Source organism: Sus scrofa, chromosome 18, assembly GCF_000003025.6.
Source record: "Sus scrofa isolate TJ Tabasco breed Duroc chromosome 18, Sscrofa11.1, whole genome shotgun sequence".
Classification (NCBI taxonomy): Eukaryota; Metazoa; Chordata; class Mammalia; order Artiodactyla; family Suidae; genus Sus; species Sus scrofa.
Genome location: NC_010460.4, coordinates 4982398 through 5003839, shown reverse-complemented (window position 1 = coordinate 5003839; position 21442 = coordinate 4982398). Strand labels below are relative to the sequence as shown.

The window sequence follows — 21442 nt, the reverse complement described above, 5'->3', positions numbered from 1 at the left end:
TTTATTTATTTATTTACTTTTTTGTCCATTGTCTTTTTAGGGCCGCATCCACAGCATATGGAGGTTCCCAGGCTAGGGAGTTGGAGCTGAAGCAGCTGGCCTACACCACAAGCACAGCAACACAGGATCCAAGCCACGTCTGCGACCTACACCACAGCTCATGGCAATGCCAGATCCTCAACCCACTGAGCAAGGGCAGGGATCAAACCTGCATCCTCATGGATACTAGTCAGGTTGGCTTACCATTGAGCCACAAAGGGAACTCCGACATTAAGTCATTTTAAAACAACCTAATAAGTCTTATTTAGGGAGAACTACTAATAAAACCATGGTCAGCAGAACTATAATATAAAACGATAACTATGACAACATTCCTAAGTTTGGCTGATAAATTTTTTTTTCTTTTTGGGGCCGCACCCTGGCATATGGTAGTTCCCAGGCTAGAGAACCAAATGAAGCTGCAGCTACCCACCTACACCACAGCCCCAGCCACGGGGGATCTGAGCCCTATCTGCAACCTACACAGTGCGTAGCTCAAGGCAATGCCAGATCCTTATTCCACTGGGCAAGGCCAGGGATTGAGGGCCCGTATCCTCATACGTATCCACAAACTAGTCAGATTTGTTCCCCTGTGCCACACTGGGAACTCCAATAAAAATTTTTTTAATGATTTTGTAATAATGTTACTATATACACAACTTGTAGGGAATTGTTTTGTTTGTTTTTCATGTGTTTTAAGAAATGTTCTAAAGAAATTTCTGCTGACTTTGCTTTTTTAATCTTTCTTTTTCTCGTTATAATAGGGACAGCTATGCAGAAATCTGTATCACCCCTACCCCCATAACTTCTGCATGATTTTATGCCACAGCCTTTTTAGTACATTCTTCAAGGTCAGGCAAACACCTGATGATAACCGATGACAGCAGCAGTAACGGTAACCACAAATTCTTTTAATACCACCTGCAGTAGTATTTAGTGTGTACCAGACATGGTCAAAATTCTACATATATATAAATTCAGAACAATCCTAAACTCAATGTGCTAGTATATCCACTTTGCAGATAAGGCAATCGAGGCACAAAAAAGTCAAGTCACTTTCCAAAGTAAAACAGCTGATAATTAGTCAAGCCAGGTTTGAATGCAGGTAATCTTGGTTCCAGAATCAGTGATATCCCTAGAACTTAGTATTCTCAGTTATAAAACAAGATTATGGTTTTAAATTTAGCGACTATTTATTTATTTATTTAAATGAGAATTGCAACGTTTATTTCAGGTTCTCTCTTTGTTTCGTATTTTGTTTTTATTTTTTGTCACACAGGCAGTGTGCGAGCCAGGGATTGAACCTACACCCCACAGCAGCAACCAGAGCGACAGCGGGGAGAACACAGGAGCCTCAACCCGCTAGGCCATCAGAGAACTCCCTAGCAACTTTTTAAAAACTGCACACGTATAGGGAGTTCCCATCATGGCACAGCAGAAACAAATCTGACTAGGAACCATGAGGTTGCAGTTTGACCCCTGGCCTCGCTCAGTGGGTTAAGGATCTGGCGTTGCTGTGGCTGTGGTGAAGGGCGGCAACTGCAGCTCTGATTACAGCCCTAGCCTGGGAACCTCCATGTCCTGTAGGTGCGGCCCTAAAAGGACAAAAAGACCAAAAAAAAAAAAAAAAAAACTGCACATGTATATATATATGAAAGTATATGTATTAATATTTACGACACAACCTTCCAAATCATTTTCTATGCACAAAATATATACAGAGTTCGGGCTTGTGTATTTTTTACAAGGTAAGAGTATTCAATTACTGCTTGCAACTCTTGTAAATTTTTCCTCAGGTCGATGAATAGACATTCTCCCATATTGGTACCCACAGGTCTATCTCTCAGCCCTGACTGAAAAAGAAAAAACTTACATGGTAATCCACGGGGAGGTATTTTGTTCTTGCCAATTTTTCTCTACCAGTCTTCTACCCTTCTCCGCTGCCATGAGCATCTGTGCATGTATATGCTGGCCTGTTTGTACTAGGAATATATTCTGATTCCCTTTCTCATCTTTACGGGCTTTCTTGGTGCCTTTGTCCTCACCTAAGGGTAAGTAAGCACCCTAATCCTTTTCACTATTTTCCACACATTCTCCATATTCCCAGAGATCTCAGGTAAATCACATGTTTTTATTTTCATTATAGCTGATGTACAATGTTCTGTACAGCAAAGTGACCCAGTTACACATATATATACATTCTTTTTCTCATATATCTTCCATCGTGTTCCATCACAAATGTAATCATGTTTCCATCACATTTTTAATCACCTACCCTAATCTGTCTCAACTCTAATCCCATATCCCCAAATACTCCCAGACAGTTCTATCTTATAGACACCTAAGCCAGAAACTCAAAATTCCTCCTCTGCACTGACTAAACTTCTTCCTTTCCATCAGCACGACGAAGAATCTATCTAGATGACCACACACCAGAACCTGCAACACCCTGTATCTCTGCCTCTGGGTACCTCCTTCCTTCATATTGTTACCAGGACGGTTTTCCTAAAATAGCCATCATCACATCATCAAGTGTTAAGAGTATCTACATTCAACTGTATAAAACGTACACAGAATACAAAGTAACAGAAGAATATTCCTGCCCTGGAGAAGAGACAAATAGCTATTTTTAAAACCTCAATTTAAAAAATAAAATAATCTAGGCATAAAGCAGAGACTAAAGACCTATAGTCCACTGGTGGCCACAGACTGGACCTAGCCCACAAGTACAGTCCCAAATGGCGTTTTAAATCTTATGTATTGGGAGTTCCCATTATGGCGCAGAGCAAACGAATCCGACTAGGAACCATGAGGTTGCGGGCTCCATCCCTGGCCTTGCTCAGCGGGTTAAGGATCTGGCACTGCTGCAAGCTGTGGTGTAGGTCGCAGACACAGCTCGAATCTGGCGTGGCTGTGGCTGCGGTGTAGGCCAGCAGCGACAGCTCCAATTGGACTCCTAGCCTGGGAACCTCCATATGCCTCGGGTTAGGCTCTAAAAAGACCAAAGACTAAATAAATAAATAAATAAATAAATCTTATATATTAAAATCAAGAGATTTGAAACAAAAACCAAATTTCCAGCCCTTGCAGAAAAAACGGAGTCTCTACAAACATCTCAGTCTCATCTGGCAACCATCAGCCAGAATTTTCAATTTCACTTAAGCAAGGCATAGACTCCTAGGACTCTCCAGACTGTTTCTGTTAGTTTGCTTGCCTGCTTGCTTGTTCTATGGCTGCACCTGCAGCATATTGAAGTTCCTTAGGCCAAGGACGGAATTCAAGCCACAGCTGCAACCTACACAGCAAGGCCAGATCTTTCAACCCACTGTCCTGGGCCAGGGATCTAACATCCACTCCACAGCGACCGCAGCAGTTGGATTCTTAACCCACTGCACCACAGCAGGAACTCTTCTCCAGGCTGTTTTTATCCACCGTTTTCTCCCCAACTCAAGGCCTTAAAGGTCAGCTGTCACTCAGGAGCTTACGAACTCACTGAAACTACCTACATGGTCCCTGTAAACAGTTCATAAGCCCTGGATCATAAAGCCCACACTTACTAGGCTGGCATTCAAGGGCCATCACAGGTCGGCCCCAACCTGCACATGAAGCTTCTGCTCTAGTCACACTCCACCAAAAATACACCTTTCACACTTCCTGCAAAAACTATTCACTCGGCCATCCCAGAACAGCCTCTCACTTTCTTCTCGCTCCAAGTGGCTAAGTCCTATGGATCCTTCGAGATCTAATCCATGTACTCCTTCCTCCCAATCTTTGCGGCCCCTTCTGGGCCACAGTCAATCTTCTTCCAGAATTGACTCTCCACCTCGGCATATATTTAACACTTATACGCTCTGTGAATAACATGTGCCAAATACAAAATCTAAAAAGTTACAGAAAAGTATTTCTTAGACTTAAACAATTTCAGCATTTGAGCATCATACGTAGTCACTACCACTACAAATTTTTTTTTTTTTTTTTTTTTTTTTTTTTTGTCTTTTCTAGGGCCACTTCCCATGGCATATGGAGGTTCCCAGGCTAGGGGTCACATTGGAGCTGTAGCCGCCAGCCTACGCCACAGCCACAGCAACATAGGATCCGAGCCGCGTCTGCGACCTACACCACAGCTCTGGGCAACGCCGGATCCTTACCCCGCTGAGCAAGGCCAGGGATCGAACCCACAACCTCATGGTTCCTAGTCGGATTCATTAACCACTGCGCCACGACAGGAACTCCAACCACTACAAAATTTATAGCAGAAGCAAAGCCAAACAATTTTTCTTTTACATGACTCTTTTCTAGAGAAAGTATAAAAAAGCTGTGTCATTCCCACTTCTCTTAAGTTCTTTAAAAAGGCTGACACTTCCAATTACAAATCAAGACTAATCTTTCTGCTAAATGTTCACATTAACCACCACCAACACGAAGAGAAGAGAAACCATCCCTACTTCACTCCATAACTTTTGAACTAATACCACCAGGGAGTTTTGAAAATAGCACTACAGCACAACTGTGATCAAAATTTTCAAACAGAAGATGAAGGGATTAATCAACTTGCTGAAAACAAAAGATGACCCAAAATAATTTTAGAAAGAAACAAAAGAGATAGAGGGATGCAGGGAGCAAGGGACACACACACACACACACACACACACACACACACACACTGGAAAGTTTATTCTGTATCGGCTAAAGATTATGTTTAGTCCCACTGTCTCAAAGATTAAAAGCTCTATCAGATGCTGTCAGATGCTCTGTCCCACCAGGTGAGAGCAGAGAGCACCTAAAGTTCTCTGTAACTAAAAACTGACCGTTTTCATATCGGAAGGTCAGTGAGGCTTCATGGAAGCCCCCTCAGTCATAACCGTAAGTGGCTTAAGGATACAAGGTTGACAATCACTTTCTGCCCAGAAGAAATCTGATTCTGGCCTGAGGAATAACCTGCAATTTTGCAAAAAGGTGGGGCAGAAGGGGAGGGGTAGAGCAGTTATGTCTGGTCACCCAGCAAACTCACTACAAATTTGGCAGAGCAGATAATAAGAAAATGTACTAAATCACTTTTCTAGATGGGAAAATAAACTGCTGTGATACTTTCAAATTTACGTAGAAATCCATTTATCGAGTTCACATATTAATAACCGTATTATACTGAACATAAAATTGTATATTAAACTAAAAACATCGTATTCTCAAAGACAAGAGATTTCATCAATAAGACCAATAGAACAACAGCAAACTATAATGTGGCCACCTAACAGATAAGAGAGGCTGCCATTCTGGGACCAGCTTTTCAAGTAAATTAAAACATTCCAGTACCCCTTAAGTACTAGAGGCCAGTAATTACCAAAAATTTTCACTTATCTAATTTCTTGAAAAACAGCAAAGAGTAACTATCATAAAAACTGATAATGTGCATTATCTCAAAAAAGCACAAATAATAATAGTGATATCTCTCAACTATAAATTATTGTTTTATGGAACCACATGTATTATAATGCAATACAAATTTTTTTTTTTTAGTCTTTTTTTGCCTTTTCTAGGGCCGCTCCCGAGGCATATGGAGATTCCCAGGCTAGGGGTCTAATAGGAGCTGTAGCCGCCGGCCTACGCCAGAGCCACAGCAACGAGGGATCCGAGCCGCGTCTGCAACCTACACCACAGCTCATGGCAACGCCAGATCCTTAACCCACTGAGCAAGGACAGGGATCGAACCCACAACCTCGTGGTTCCTAGTTGGATTCGTTAACCACTGCGCCACGACAGGAACTCCAATACAGATTTTTTTTGTTTCACGTATTTCAAGTTCACAGCTATGAAAATAGGAAATTTTCATGGGGAAGGAGACCTTACAAATATAGAAGAGTAATAGTCACCTGCAGCATAGCCATTCTTTCCTGGTCCCTTGTATGATATCACTGGTCGTGCCTAATTTTTCTACAACAGTAATGCTCAAGGTGACTTTTTAATAACAGAAATTATCCTCTGAAAAGAAAGTGGTTCAGGGTATAAAGAGGTGATTCAAAAAGGGTCAAGGATGGTGCCTCAGAAGTCCTATCCCCATCACCTGCTGCTTCTGTGCCCCCTCTACCCCCACCTCTTAACATCAACTTTGCTGACTTGGTAAGAAACATGGCAGAAGGCTTCCTGGGCTTCCCAGCTTAGTAATGTGAATATACAGTCTGAGGAAGAAAAAAACAAAAAACTAAAAAATTAAAAAAAAAAAAAAGCCAAGCTTCAGAAAGAATTTCCTCAACCTTAATAGAAAAATAACTCCACCTTTGGTATGTGCCTACCCTGGAGTAGGAGCTTCTCCAGCAATGGGAAGACCTGCACCTCTGATAAAGATTACGAGCTACTCCAAATAACCACAAAACAGAGAGTCCTTACTGTCAAAAAGAACTTTTGGACAAATGCAAATTTCACCGTTCCACCTGACATGTCCCTCTTTATACGCCTAGGTTTCAAACTCTGCCTAAGAGCAATAGCTTCACTTCAAAATTCTTGACGTTGGGTAGTAAACATAATTTTAAATTAATAATAATTAAAGTAAAACCAGTAACTAGAAATCTTTTCAAATGTGATAAAAACATAAAAATTATCTAACACTATGTATGAAACAAGAAAATGCTTATTTACCTATTTAAAATTTCAAAAACTTATACTCAAAGACTGTGTAATTACTAATGCAGTCACCTTTTTATTTTATCCCAAAATAGAAAAAAAAAATCCTACTTTTAAAAAACAGCATCTTCTTTAACGTAAAACCACCCCCCTACTGACCATCAAAATAACATTAACAATTAAACACTGCCTCCCACAAAGATATTAATTTTCATTTCCTAGGTAAGCATTCGCAATTCCACATAATTTTAACGTTTACAACCTAATTCACGTTGGTTACACATCGGTTTCACTTTCAGGATCTGCACTACCCAGCTAACTACAGGGTCTTTTCTGAATGTATCTTAATACAGTGCAGAGACACACAATTGCCAGCCCTTCTCCTGGCTTTCCATTTCACATATGTGTCCATTTACATGTTTCTAAAACAAGAGGAGATTCCATTCCCTTCAAAAGACACACCTAATTTTAAAGGATTCACTAAAAAGTTTGGAACCTTCAAAGTTACCACTATAGATTTAATTACCTATAAGGAACAATGTACTCGTCTTCATATCTGAAAGAGAAAACTCTCTCAACTCTTAGAAATGTTCTAAACATTTTTCCAAAGTGTTAATGTTTTTATACTGTCAGACTAGGGTCATTCTGTAAAAATGTTTTAACTTCTCCGAAAGCTACCTTTTCCTCATTCATAATGTGAGATAAAAATTAAAATAATAGGAGTTCCCGTCGTGGTGCATCGGAAACGAATCCAACTAGGAACCATGAGGTTGTGGGTTCAATCCCTGGCCTCGCTCAGTGGGTTAAGGATCCAGTGTTGCTGTGAGCTGCGGTGTAGGTCGCAGAAGCAGCTCGGACCCTTCGTGGTTGTGGCTGTGGTGTAGGCCAGCAGCTGTAGCTCCGATTTGACCCCTAGCCTGGGAACCTCCATATGCCACAGGTGCAGCCCTAAAAAGCAAAAAAATAAAAAAATAAAATAAAATAAAATAATAAAGTGGTAATGCTCTACACCAATCTTTCTTCTGATGAACCCAGGAGTTGCACTAATACAAATGAGCTCATTTCAATCTCAGGGGAAGTGTGTGAGCATGCACACACCCACACACACACACTAGTATGTGTAGGGGTGAGGAGCCTAAAAACAGATAGGTCCACTTTTTCTAGAGTAAGAGTTTAAAAACAAATTTAAAACATGTAATAATCCCAAATTAATGTTGAGAAAGGAAAGAAACCAAGAAATGTTGAAAATGGGAAGCAATCAAGTTAAAACCCTACTATGGCTTGATATGTGTTGTTTTAAAGGATATTTTTAAAAAGTGGCAAAGGAATTTAAAGTTCAAACTGCACCTTCCTTCTCCAAATTTCAGTTAATGTAGGAATAACAAAGGCACTTTATATCAAACATTACAATGCCAGTGGCATAATAAACCCTAACTGTGTATCACAAAGAAGCTAATGTAATAATGTATACATCCTGTTTCCCTCACGATTTGTCAGAGCTGGTAACAAAATATGGAGGCAAGTTGAAGGCCCTGAATCATTTTCATAGTAAAAGGATCGCAAAGCCAAAAAGAGCACACATCTAGTCAAGGGCTGCATGGGCTTCCCACAAGCCCGTTCTGCCCTGCCTGGCTAACACTATTTTTACTCTGTATCAGCAAACGTTAACTAAATTACTCAATTACTAAATGAGTGCACCCGGTCAAAAAAACCAAAACAAACAAAAAACCCCAGACTATCCATAGCCGGGCTCGGCGTCCGGGTGCAACCCTTCCACTGCCACCCGTTCAATGAGATGATCGTATAATGAAATGAGTAAGCAATACACGCCATTCTACAACTCCGAAAGGCATTCACGGACCTGCCATGGCACCCGCAACAGCCACAAGCGCTGAGCGACTCGCCCGCACTAAAACGGGTTTCGTAATTCACAGGCAAAGTTGTCGTACAGGCATTCTGCAAAAAGACGTTTCTGATCATCGAACAGCCGCGGGTATTCAGCCCTAATGTCCGTTCGAAAGCCCACGAAAGCGACTCCCGAGCCGGTAACAGCTCAGAGCGGCGACTTCGCTCTAAGTTCAGCCACCTTTCCATCTGCAGTCTCTGAGCCAACGTGCCCTTCCCGTTCGGCCTGGGGTGGGGACCCTGAGTGCGTTTCCAAAACTTGCCGCACGCCGTCCCCCGAAGCTGGGCGAGCACACAGGAGTTGGGCTCTTCGGCGCCCGCCGGGCGGTGCGGGGCTGGGGTGGGGGAGGGGCGGAGGGAGAAGTCAAAGGACTTCCTAATCTATCATTAAAGGCGGAAAGCATAGGTTTGGGAGCGAGAAAAGTTGAAGGAGCGGCTGGCTGACAAAGAAAACCAGCCCTAGCTCCGTGCGTTTCCTCCCGCCCAGCGGCCCGGGCCGGGAGACCACCTGGCCCAGGCATTTGACAGCTCGGCGAGCGTCCCGGAGCGCGCCGGCCCGGGCCGCCTAGGTGAGCTCCGGGCTTGCCGTGCCAACGACCCGGCGAGCCCAAGAGGAATCTGCCAGAAACGTCGCCAAAACCAGAAGCTCCGAGAAAACACGGCGCGAGGGCCAAACTAAAAAGTAAAGTGTGACGGCGGCGCGAGCCGTCGGAGCCCGGCCGGGCGGAAGGAGGTGCGGGGCGGCCGCGGGAGGCCGGGCGCGGGGCGCGGGGCGCGGGGCGGGCGGGCGCCCCGGGCCGGAGCCGCGCGGCTGGCGCGGGCCCCACCCCCACCCCGCGGGGGCGGCCGGGGGCGCGCGGGGGCGGCGGGGCCGGGCGCGCCGGTGACAGCTCCGGGCCGGCGCCGCGGCTGGCTCCCGGCCTGGCTCCCTCACACTCAACTTACTTCTTTCTGGCTCTCTGGAAAGGGGAAGCGCCATCTTTGCGAGGCCGGCCCCGAGGTCTTTTGTCTGCGGCTGCGGGGCTCGGGGCCGGGGCTCCGGGCTCCTCGGGGGGTGGTGGCGGCGGCTGCGGCTGCTCCGCGCTCTTGTCCTCCTCCGACGACATCCTAGTCACCAGGAAAGACACATGGATCCCGGTCCTCCTCCTGGGGGGCTCCTCCCGCCGCCGCCGCCGCCGCCGCCGCGGCCGCCGCCGCCGCTGCTGCTCGGGTTCCTCCTCCCCGGCTCAGCCTCTCGCATTTCCCGCAGCCCCGGGAGCAGCAGCAGCAGGTACCGGGAGAGGCGGCAACATGGAGCGAGCAGGACACGCACTCACACACATACGCGCGGGCGCGCGCACCTCGGCGCGCAGGGGCCGGGCGGGGGGCGGCGGGCGGGGCGGGCGGGAGGGAGGGGCCGGGCCGGGCCGGGCCGGGGCGGGGAGGTGCGGGCGGGGCGGGCGGGCGCCGGGCGGTGCGGGTGCGGGCGCGGGTGCGGGCGCGGGCGCGGGGCGGGCGGCGCCGGGCGGGGCGGGGCGGGGCTACTGCGGGGCACGGGGGGGGGGTGCCGGCCCCGGGGTCTCCGCCCGCGCCCCTCCCCCAGGCCGCCCGCCGCGGGGAGGAGAGAGGGGCCGCGGCGCGGGGAGCGGCGGGCCCGCGGGGCTGGCTGGCGGGCGGGCGGGGGTCGCGCCCCCCGCCGGCTGCCCCTCCCCCGCGCGAGCCGCGTCTGGCCGGGCGGCGGCGGCGAAGTTTTGACAGCTGCTCCAGTTGTTGTGGGTTCCGGGCTGCGCGAGCGCCGGCCCCTCAGCGCCCGCGCCCGCCCTCCTGGGCAGGGGAGGAGGAAGTTTTGCGGGTGTGCGTGTACCACACACAGACACACACACGACCGTGGCCGTCGCGCGAGGGCCGCGCCGGGTCTCCCCCGGGCGCCCCGCACCACAGACCTCTCAAACTCGCCGCCGTCTCGCCCACACACGGCCGCCGCGACGCCCCCGCCCCCTCCCCCACTCCGCTGGCCCCACCGCCCCCCGCGCGCCACCGCTGCCACTCACGGGGCTCGCTCCGCGCATGCGCCGCCCGCGGACGCGCCGCGCCGCTGACCTCACCGCCCCTCCCCCGCCCCCGCTCCCTCCTCCTCTGACGCGGCGGTCGGGCGGCGCGGCAGCTCCGGCTCCGGCTCCGGAGAGCGCCAAGCTGCGGATAGGATAATCCGGGATCGGGGTCGGGGAACTCCGCGGAGGGAGAGCGAGGATGAGGAGGGCCGCGTCCCCGCTGCGAAGGCGCTCGGCCTCCCTGGACGTGCAGGGGAGCGCAGGGCAGGTCCGGCGCCACGCGCGGCCGGACCTGGGCTCCCCTGGGCGCCTCCCCTCCCCTCCCCCCCCCCGCCTCCCCCTCCCCCCTCCCCCCGCCCCCGGCGGGGCGCGTAGACCGGCCCAGAGGGACTCCGCCGGGCGCACGTTCAGCGTTCTTTCGTTTTAATGCGCGTCTATGGAGAAAAATGGAGTGCAACTTCGTTCTAATCCAATTCCGAGGGTAGTTTCGTTATCACAGCGTCCTTTTTTTAATGATCCAGAAAGGGTTTATAAAGCTGTTAGACAAAAAGGACGATGACATTTTGAGGAAGAAAATGCTGAAAGTCATAATAAACCGATAAAATCCCAACGCGGTTTCTTAACGTTCCGTGTGTTGTGATGAAGCGACAAAAGTCGAAGTTCTTGTAAGCCACCTCGAGTAACACATTGAGAACGGTAAAAGGGAAATGGGGCTCGAATGAGAAAATCGGCAATGTGCGCTTAGGAAGGAGAGTTCAAAGGCGGGAGTCTGGGTTTCTTATTCTCACCGGGATTAACACTTGGGCTCTGGGCTCGTCTCCTCTCCACTCACTAGGGGACTTTGAATTGGGAGAAAGACCTATCAACCATTTCAAAAGGATTGGCGTAAACTATCATTTTTTGCTCTAGGCCGGACACACTAGGCACTTTCTGATTATGGTTTTTTCAATCTTCACAACAGTTTCAGTATAAGGTAAAAATAATAAGCTGATTTTCCCTGCTACGTTATTTGCCTTCCCTTCCTCCCAATAGCCAGAAGTGTAAACTTTGAATCCTGTTTCTTCTTTGGGCAAAGACACAGTTTGATTTCCAGAGCCTATTCTGACTAAAACCATAGTTTTCTGAAATGGCTGAAATGAGAACTACAATAACATAGTCATTTGAATTCCTTCAGTTTAATTCCTGCTGCCTTTTTCAAGTTATTAATTTAAAATTTGAGGTTGGGGAGAAGCTGGCTTGGCAAATGCAAACTATAAATTAAAAGTGTCTATTGTACATAGAAATAGAACATCTACATAACTAATCATAAACTTATAAAGTGATCGTTTATGACCCTTTTTATTTTTCTGTACCTTGCGCTAAAGTATCCTTTCAAAAACTGAATTATTGATCCAAATGATTATCTGCGTTCAGTACTGAAAGTCTGAACTAGTCATCCCCAACTGTACGTTTCGTATGCACAAAATTCCACATCAGGACAATTTACTTGAGCATTTGGGAGGACTTAAGGATCCGATCATGCAAACTGCAAGTCACTCCTGCTGGAAACACGTTTTAAAAGGAAACAACTAGGGATTGGGAACATAAAAGTGGGAGGACTGAATGAAAGGGTAGAAGTAGAGGTTTGGGGAGTTCTCTTGTGGCACAGCGGGTTAAGGATCTGGGGTTGTCACTGCAGTGACTCGGGTTTGATCCTTGAACCAGGAATTTTCAAATGCCACAGGTATGGCCAAAAAAAAAAAAAAAAAAGAGGTTTGTGCAGTGGTGCTCCTGGAAAAATAAAAGATGATGAAGAGTAAGCCCAGCATTAAATCTCCATTCCTTTGGCCACAGTGAGCAGACAAGTAGTGGGGAGCTGTGTTTTTAAAATGATTGATAAGAGGCTCATAAGCTTGAAGTTAGGGTGTGCAGAGCAAACAAAAATACAACCCGGGATGCAGAGAAAGTATTCAGGGAATATTTATTCAACATAAATAAAGGTCTTCCAAAGATTTTTCCATCCCCATCATCCAAATTGCACAGCTCAGGGACCACTGTGGCAAAAATTCAGGAGGCAGGTAGCTGAGGTTCCCCAAAATTAGTAAATTGAAAAGACATGGAGTTCTCTTGTAGCACAGAGGGTTAAGGATCCAACGGTGTTACTGCAGTGGCTTGGGACTCTGCTGTGGTGTGGGTTCTATCCCTAGCACAGGAACTTTTGCATGCCTCCAAGAATGGCCAAAAAAGAAAAAGAAAAAAGACACAAGCATCTGAAAAGATCAAGTGCAAAAAAAAAAAAAAAAAAAAAAAAAAAGGTAGAATGTCTACTTGATAATAAGTACAGATGTTAAACAAGCACTTAAAAGTGCTGGTTGCACCAAACAAGCATTTTATCTTAATTCGCCAAAGTGTAAACAGCAATCATCTCTGAAGGGCTGGATTAAAAGGGACTTTCACTTTCTGTATTACATTTTTCTGTAATATATCAGTCTTTCAGAGCATATGTAGCACAATCATAAATATATATCGAATGTTTAAAATGTGGGTGGGGAGTGAAAACAGTTATCTGCAAACAAAAAAAAAGCAACATCTAATGAAACTATAGGAGATTTTCGAAGCATCTAGCATACAAAGGACAGTGTGTGAAAATTTGTGGTACAGGGAGCTCCCATTGCGGCACAGCAGAAATGAATCTGACTGTATCCCTGAGGATGTGCGTTCGATCCCTGGCCTCTCTCAGTGGATCGGTGATCCAGCATTGCGGTGAACTGTGGTGTAGGTCACAGACATGGCTCGGATCCCACCTTGCTGTGGCTGTCGTGTAGGCGGGCAACTTAGTCTACCTACATTAAATTCAACCCCTAGCCAGGGAACTTCCATATGCCACAGGTGCAGCCCTGAAAAAAGAAAAAAAAAAAATTAATGGTACAGTAGGCATTCTTACTAATTGAAGGCCGGTAAAATGTCACTGAATTCTTTCTTTGGAGAGCAGTCTTTATCACTTTGCGTTAGTGAATGTAAAAATATTTCTAAGGCTTTCAGGTAGGTTCACTACTAAATGATGTCCCTGTCGTTCGGTTCTCCCATGAACTCTCAAATTCCTCAGGGCTTTTTTTTTAGGAAGCAAACTTTTACAGCTGTGTAAAAAGACCACTGAAAACTTAAATTCTATGTAAGTTTTGAATGTGTTTTTTGCAGTTTAAAAATTGCAACTGGAGTTCCCGTGGTGGCGCAGTGGTTAACGAATCTGACTAGGAACCATGAGGTTGCGGGTTTGGTCCCTGCCCTTGCTCAGTGGGTTAACGATCCGGCGTTGCCGTGAGCTGTGGTGTGGGTTGCAGACGCGGCTCGGATCCCACGTTGCTGTGGCTCTGGCGTAGGCCGGCAGCTACAGCTCCGATTCGACCCCTGGCCTGGGAACCTCCATATGCCGCGGGAACGGCCCAAGAAATAGCAAAAAGACCAAAAAAAAAAAAAAAAAAAAAAAAAAAATTGCAACTGAATCTTGCATTGCTGTGGCCATGGTGTAGGCCAGCAGCTGCAGCTCCAATTTGACCCCTAGCCTGGGAACTTTCATATGCTGCACATGCAGCCCTAAAATGAAAAAAAAAAAAAAAAAGTTGTAATTAGAGTTCCCGTTGGGGCTGAGCAGGTTAAGAACCCAACTAGCATCCATGAGGATACAGGTTCAACCCCTGGCCTCACTGCTCAGTAGGTTAAGTTATGATGTAGATCACAGATGAGGCTCAGATCCTGTGTTGTTATGGCTCTGGCGTGGGCCAGCAGCTGCAGCTCAGATCCTAGCCTGGGAACCTCAATATGCCACAGTGAAGCCCTAAACAGAAAAAAAAAAATTAAATTAATAAAAAGCTGCAGTAATAGGCTATCATTTTCTGTCCTTTGTTTTCAGTAGAAATTTTTTTTTTTTTTTTTTTTTTTTTGTCTTTTTTGAGGGCTGCACCCGTGGCATATGGAGGTTCCCAGGCTACGGGTCAAATCGGAGCTGTAGCCACCGGCCTACACCCAGCCACAGCAACGCCAGATCCAAGCCGAGTCTGCAACCTACACCACAGCTCACAGCAATGCCAGATCCTTAACCCACTGATAGAACCTGCCCCCTCATGGTTCCTAGTCAGATTCGTTTCCACTGCGCCAGGATGAGAACTCCAGCAAAAAATATTTTTAAAAGAATTTCAGGAGTTCCCCTCGTGGCTCAGTGGTTAATGAATCCAACTAGGAACCATGAGGTTTCGGGTTCAATCCCTGGCCTCGCTCAGTGGTTAAGGATCTGGCATTGCCGTGAGCTGTGTTGTAGGTCGAAGATACCACTCAGATCCTGTGTTGCTGTGGCTGTGGTGTAGGCCGGTGGCTACAGCTCTGATTCGACCCCTAGCCTGGGAACCTCCATATGCCCCAGGTGTGGCCCTAAAAAAACCAAAAAAAAAAAAAAAAAAAAAAGAATTTCAGCCACTAAAAATTAGTTCATGTTTAATCCATAGTACATTTTCAGCTTTAAAATTTCATACTGGTTTACCTAAATTTTTTTTTTTTTTTTTTTTTTTGTCTTTTTGCCATTTCTTGGGCTGCTCCTGCGGCATATGGAGGTTCCAAGGCTAGGGGTCAAATCGGAGCTATAGCTGCCGGCCTACGCCAGAGCCACAGCAACACGGGATCCGAGCTGCATCTGCGACCTACGCCGGATCCTTACCCACGGAGCAAGGCCAGGGCTCGAACCCGCAACCTCATTGTTCCTAGTCGGATTCGCTAACCACTGCGCCACGACGGGAACTCCCTAAATTATTTTTTTAATGAGAGTTGCAACATTTATTTCAGATTCTCTCTTGGTGGGTTTTGTGTGTATGTGTGTATTTTTTTCTCTTTTGCCACACAGGCAGTATGTGGGAATTCCTGGGCCAGGGATTGAACCTATGCGGCACAGAAGGAACAGCAGTGAGAATGCAGAAGTTCAACCCCATAGGCCATCAGAGAACTCCTGCTTTACCTAAGTTATTTCAGTAACACACACCATGTACCTGTGATATAAAAATTAAAGGGGAGTTTCCGTCATGGCTCAGTGGTTAACGAAACCTACTAAGACCCTTGAGGTTGCAGGTTCAATCCCTGGCCTTGCTCAGGGAGTTAAGGATCCGGCATTGCCGTGAGCTGTGGTGTAGGTCGCAGACGTGGCTGGGATCCCGTGTTGCTGTGGCGCTGGTGTAGGCCAGTGGCTACAGCTCCAATTAGACCCTTAGCCTGGGAACCTCCATATGCCACGGGAGCAGCCCTAGAAAATCCAAAAAAAAAAAGAAAGAAAAATTAAAGGAAGAAACTGAGAAAGAAATAAATACAACAATCACCTTCAAAAATAATTTGTGGAGTTCCCGTTGTGGCGCAGCAGAAACGAATCTGACTAGGAACCATGAGGTTGCAGGTTCCATCCCTGGCCTCGCTCAGTGGGGTAAGGATCTGGCGTTGCCATGAGCTGCATGTGGTGTAGGTCGCAGAGGCAGCTTGGGTCCCGAGTTGCTGTGGCTGTGGTGTAGGCCAGCAGTTGTAGCTCTGATTAGACCCCTAGCCTGGGAACGTCCATATGCTGCAGATGTGGCCCTAAAAAGACAAAAGACCAAAAAACAAAAAAAAAGATTTGTGTGGACCTCTCTTGTGGTCAGTGGGTTAAGGATCCAGCATTGTCTTTGCAGTGACTGGGGTCACTGATGTGGCATGGGTTCAGTCCCTGGCCCTGGAACTTCCACAGGCCACAGACAAAACCAAAAGAAAATTGTCTACATTTATTTTACACCTAATTAATTTTTCTGAAGAATAAATAAAGTCGAAGTGAATTTAACAATGACAGTGCCCACACAGTAAAACGGGGCAGACAAAAAAGGAAAGAAAAAATTCGATCTAGGAATCCTGCTGTGGCACAGTGAATTAAGAATCAGACTGCAGTGGAGTTCCCATCATGGTGCAGTGGAAACAATCTGACTAGGAACCATGAGGTTGTGGGTTCAATCCCTGGCCTTGCTCAGTGGGTTAAGATACTGTGTTGCCATGAGCTGTGGTGTAGGTCACAGACATGGCTTGGATCTGGCGTTGCTGTGGCTGTGGTGTAGGCCAGCAGCTGTAGCTCTGATTAGACCCCTAGCCTGGGACCCTCCATATGCCTCGGGTGAGGCACTTTAAAAAAAAAAAAGGAATCAGACTGAAGCAGCTCAGGTTGCTGCAGAGGCCTCAGTTTGAGCCCTTGGCCCAGCACAGTGGGTTAAAGGATCTAGTGTTGCCACAGCTTTGGCTCGGACTCAATCCCTGGTCACAGGAACTTCCCATGTGTTACAGGTGAGGCTATTAAAAAAGAAAAAAAAAAAAGACCAGACACTATAAAACTCTTAGAGGAAAACACTCTCTGACATAAATGACAGCAACATCTTCTCAGATCCACCTCTTAGAGTAATGACAATAAAAACAAAAAGAAACAAATGGGACCTAATTAAACTTAAGAGATTCTGCACAGCAAAGGAAACCCTAAACAAAATGAAAAGACAACACACAAAATGGGATAAAATCTTTGCAAATGAATCGACTGACAAGGGATTCATCTCCAAAATTTACAAACACCTTCTGTAGCTCAATACCAAAAAAATCATACAACCCCCTCAAAAAATGGGCAGAAGATCTCAACAGACAGTTCTCCAAAGAAGACATACAGATGGCTAAAAGACACATGAAAAGATATTCAACATCACTCATTAGTAGAGAAATGCACATCAAAACCACGATGAGGTACCAACTGACACCAGCCAGAATGGCCATCATCCAAAAGTCTCCAAACAATAAGTGCTGGAGAGGGTGTGGAGAAAAGGGAACCCGATTACACTGTTGGTGGGATTGTAAATTGGTGCAACCGCTGTGGAAAACAGTATGGAGATGCCTCAGAAAACTAAACATAAGAGCTACCATTGGATCCAGCAATCCCACTCCTGGGCATCTATCCAGAGAAAACCAGGACTCGCAAAGACACATGTACTCCGATGTTCACTGCAGCACTGTTTGCAACAGCCAAGACATGGAAACAACCTAAATGTCCATCGACAGAGGAGTGGATCCAGAAGATGTGGCGCATATACACAATGGAATATTACTCAGCCATTAAAAGGAACAAAATACCAGCATTTGTAGCGACATGGATGAACCTAGAAACCATTATACTAAGTGAAGTCAGACAAGGAGACACCAACAGCAAATGCTTTCACTGACAGGTGGAATCTTCAAAAAGAACAGAATGAACTTCTTTGCAGAGCAGATACTGACTCACAGACTTTAAAAAACTTATGGTTTCCAAAGGAGACAGTTTGGGGGATGGGGGGATGCACTGGGGGTGTGGGATGGAAATCCTATAAAATTGGATTGTGATGATCATTGTACAACTATAAATGTCATAAATTCATTGAGTAATAAAAAAGGGAAAAAATAGTCTAAAATTTACTGTTTGGGGTGTTTTATGAATTGACTGCCTTTAAAGGCTCCAAGACAGTGATTAGATCCTCACTTTCCCCTGTCCTGTGTAATTGAATGTAAGGATTTCACAACGAAAATTAAATCCTTTTTTTTTTTTTTTGGCCAACTCCACAGCATATGGGGTTCCCATGCCAGGGATCATACCCAAGCTGCAGTTGCGACCTAAGCCACAGCTGTGGCAACACTGGGTCCTAAACCCACCATGCCGGGCCAGGGATGGGAACCCTCATCCCAGTGCTCCCAAAACACCGCCAATACCATTGTGCCACAGTAGGAACTTCTAAATCCTTTTTTTTTTTTTTTTTGATGGGGAGGCGGGGCCATGACTGGAGCATGAGGAAGTTCCTGGGCCAGGGACTGAACCTGCGGGAACCACCAGGGAATTCTGAAAATTAAATATTTTTACAGTGGAAAGAAACATAGTCCCACTCATCACCTTTCAGGTTGAAGTCTAAATCCCTTGGCATGGCTCACTAGTCCTGGAGAGTCCTTGCCACCTCGCAGCCCCTTCTCTCCACCCCAGGAGCTCCAACCACTACAAACCTCACCAGGGTGTCCTTTTACTAGGGCCAATTGCCACTTCTTTATGTCCCCTGCATCTCTCTTTAGGCGCTACCTCACCCTGACCACCATTCTCCCCATGACGAAGGCGTTTTGTCCCTGGAGGCTCTTATAACGCCTGTGCTGTCTTGTCCTCATCACAGCTAGCACGGCCCGTAATGAACTGTTTGATTAGCTTTCTGATTCCCGAACCCCCTGGAGACCACAGCTGTCTGCCTTATTCACTTGCTTTTTTTTTTTTTTTTTTCTTTTTAGGGCCGTGGGTGCGACATTTGGAGGTCCCCAGGCTAGGGATTGAATCGGAGCTACAGCTGCCAGCCTACACTACAACCACAGCAATGCAGGATCCAAGCCACATTTGCGGGCTACACCACTGCCTCACAGCAACACCAGATCCTTAACTCACTGAGCGAGGGCAGGGATTGAACCCTCAACCTCATGTTTCCTAGTCGGATTTGTTTCCACTGCGCCACAATGGAAACTCCTGCCTTATTCATCTTCTATCAGCAGTGGCTCAATAAAGAGTTGTGGAATAAGTGAAATAAATGAGAAACCATGTGTTAGGTTTAAGAAAAAGAGCTAAGGGAGTTCCCCTCGTGGCGCAGTGGTTAACGAATCCGACTAGGAACCATGAGGTTGCGGGTTCGGTCCCTGCCCTTGCTCAGTGGGTTAACAATCCGGCGTTGTCGTGAGCTGTGGTGTAGGTTGCAGACGCGGCTCGGATCCCGCGTTGCTGTGGCTCTGGCGTAGGCCGGTGGCTACAGCTCCGATTGGACCCCTAGCCTGGGAACCTCCATATGCCGAGGGAGCGGCCCAAGAACCAAGAGATAGCAACAATAACAACAACAACAAAAAAAGACAAAAGACCAAAAAAAAAAAAAAAGAATTGAGCCCAGGAGTTCCCGTCGTGGCGCAGTGGTTAACGAATCTGACTAGGAACCATGAGGTTGCGGGTTCGGTCCCTGCCCTTGCTCAGTGGGTTAAGGATTCAGTGTTGCTGTGAGCTGTGGTGTAGGTTGCAGACGCGGCTCGGATCCCGCGTTGCTGTGGCTCTGGCGTAGGCCGGTGGCTACAGCTCCGATTCGACCCCTAGCCTGGGAACCTCCATATGCTGCGAGAGCGGCTCAAGAAATAGCAAAAAGACAAAAAAAAAAAAAAGAAAAAGAGCTAAGATATCCCTTACTGGCATGCTTATGTTTAAAAAAGAAACTGTATCATTATAGGCCATGTATACATGCATACTTTGGTACATTTTGTGTCGGTTGTTACATTTTATATTTCTATAAAGAAATAGGCAAGTTATCTTTGTCCGCCTATAACCAACATTCATGTTCTGGGACCCTCTTCTCAGTGTCACTGGCTTTAAGAAGCCTGGGTGTGGAGGATCATACACTTTTCTAATGGAGTCTAAAATCAAAAAGAGTCAGGAGTTCCCTTGTGGTGCAAGAGGTTAAGGATCAGGCATTGTCACTGCAACAGCTCGGCTTGGATCCCTGGCCCAGGAACTTCCACATGCCCCAGGCATGGCATAACAACAGCAACAAAAAAGGTCAAAGACAATACAATATCTCCTTACAAACATTTCTCAGCCAAGATAATGTTGAGGAGGAAATTATCACAGACAATACAATTAGTATTATATAACCACTTATGTAAAATTGGGTGAAATCCACAACAACCTATGTATGCACATATGGGAGTTCCCACTGTGGCTCAGTGGCTTAAGAACCTGACTAGTATCCATGAGGATTCAAGTTCAATCCCTGGCCTCACTCAGTGGGTTAAGGATCCAGTGTTGCTGAAAGCTGCAGTGTAGGCCACAGATGCTGTTTGGATCCTGCATTGCTGTGGTTATGGCTGTGGTGTAGGCTAGCAGCTCTGGCTGCAGTTCAACCCCTAGCCTGGGAACTTCCATAGGCCGAAGGTGCGGTCATAAAAAGAAAAAAAAAATCGTATTCATATATGGGTAAAGTAAAAACGTTCATCAAAACGCAATGTCTCCGGGGGTGGGATTCCAAATGACACTGACTTTCTTTGTATTTTTCCTTTTAAGTTGTATAATGAATAGCTATCATTTTTACAAATGCAATCAAGCTATTTATTTCAAAGAAAAGTTTTTTCTCCAAATTTATCTCCTTTTCAGTCTTAATTATATTTAACTTTCACTGTGATATACATTTTCCTTTTTTTTTTTTTTGCTTTTTTGCTTTTTTAGGGCCACATATGCGGCATATGGAGGTTCCCAGTCTAGGGGTCCAATCGGAGCTGCAGCTGGCGGCCTGCGCCATAACCACAGCAATGCGGGATCCTTAACCCACTGAGCGAGGCTAGGGATTGAACCTGCATCCTCATGAATGCTGGTCAGATTTATTTGCTCTGCGACACAGTGGGAACTCCCTCTTTTCCTTTTCTTTCTCACTATGTCCTCATCCATGGAAATAATAAAACAGTGCTCACCACACTATCATGACCCCTGACGGGTGTGGTCAGGTTCAGGGCTCCTTTTTTTTCCTTAAAGGCATCTTCCACTAGTCAAAGTAAAAAGATTTTTCCAAATGGCAATGAATGGTTTTGCTTTTGCTGTCTTCCCCCTAATCTTTTCTCATTTTTTTCCTTTCTTGGCCATGCCCACAGCATTTGGAATTTCCCAGGCCATGGATTCAACCAGAGCCACAGCAGTGACAAGGCCACCAAGGAACCCCATTAATAGGTATAGTCATCATTTCCAACAGATGCTCTGCCTAAAACCTAAGGAAGCCGGACTCATTTGGTACCAATCTCTTTCCCTCGCTGGT

The 21442-nt window shown here is 46.4% G+C and overlaps 1 protein-coding gene across 19 annotated transcripts in view; it reads right to left on the bottom strand.

Moving 5' to 3' along the window:
• Positions 1–10627, bottom strand: part of KMT2C (lysine methyltransferase 2C) — a 286456-nt gene extending 275829 nt beyond the window's left edge. For 14 of the 19 annotated variants that reach the window (XR_002340465.1, XM_021079131.1, XM_021079134.1 and 11 more), the window contains exon 1: positions 9508–9887. Coding sequence is in view for 18 of the 19 variants with exons in the window: in XM_021079131.1 (XP_020934790.1) it covers positions 9508–9668 (161 nt within the window). In the remaining variant the exon portion in view is untranslated. Of the gene's footprint in view, positions 1–9507; positions 9926–10484; positions 10544–10592 lie in introns of those variants that run through there. The other 5 variants (XM_021079140.1, XM_021079126.1, XM_021079123.1 and 2 more) reach the window with 4 other exon arrangements.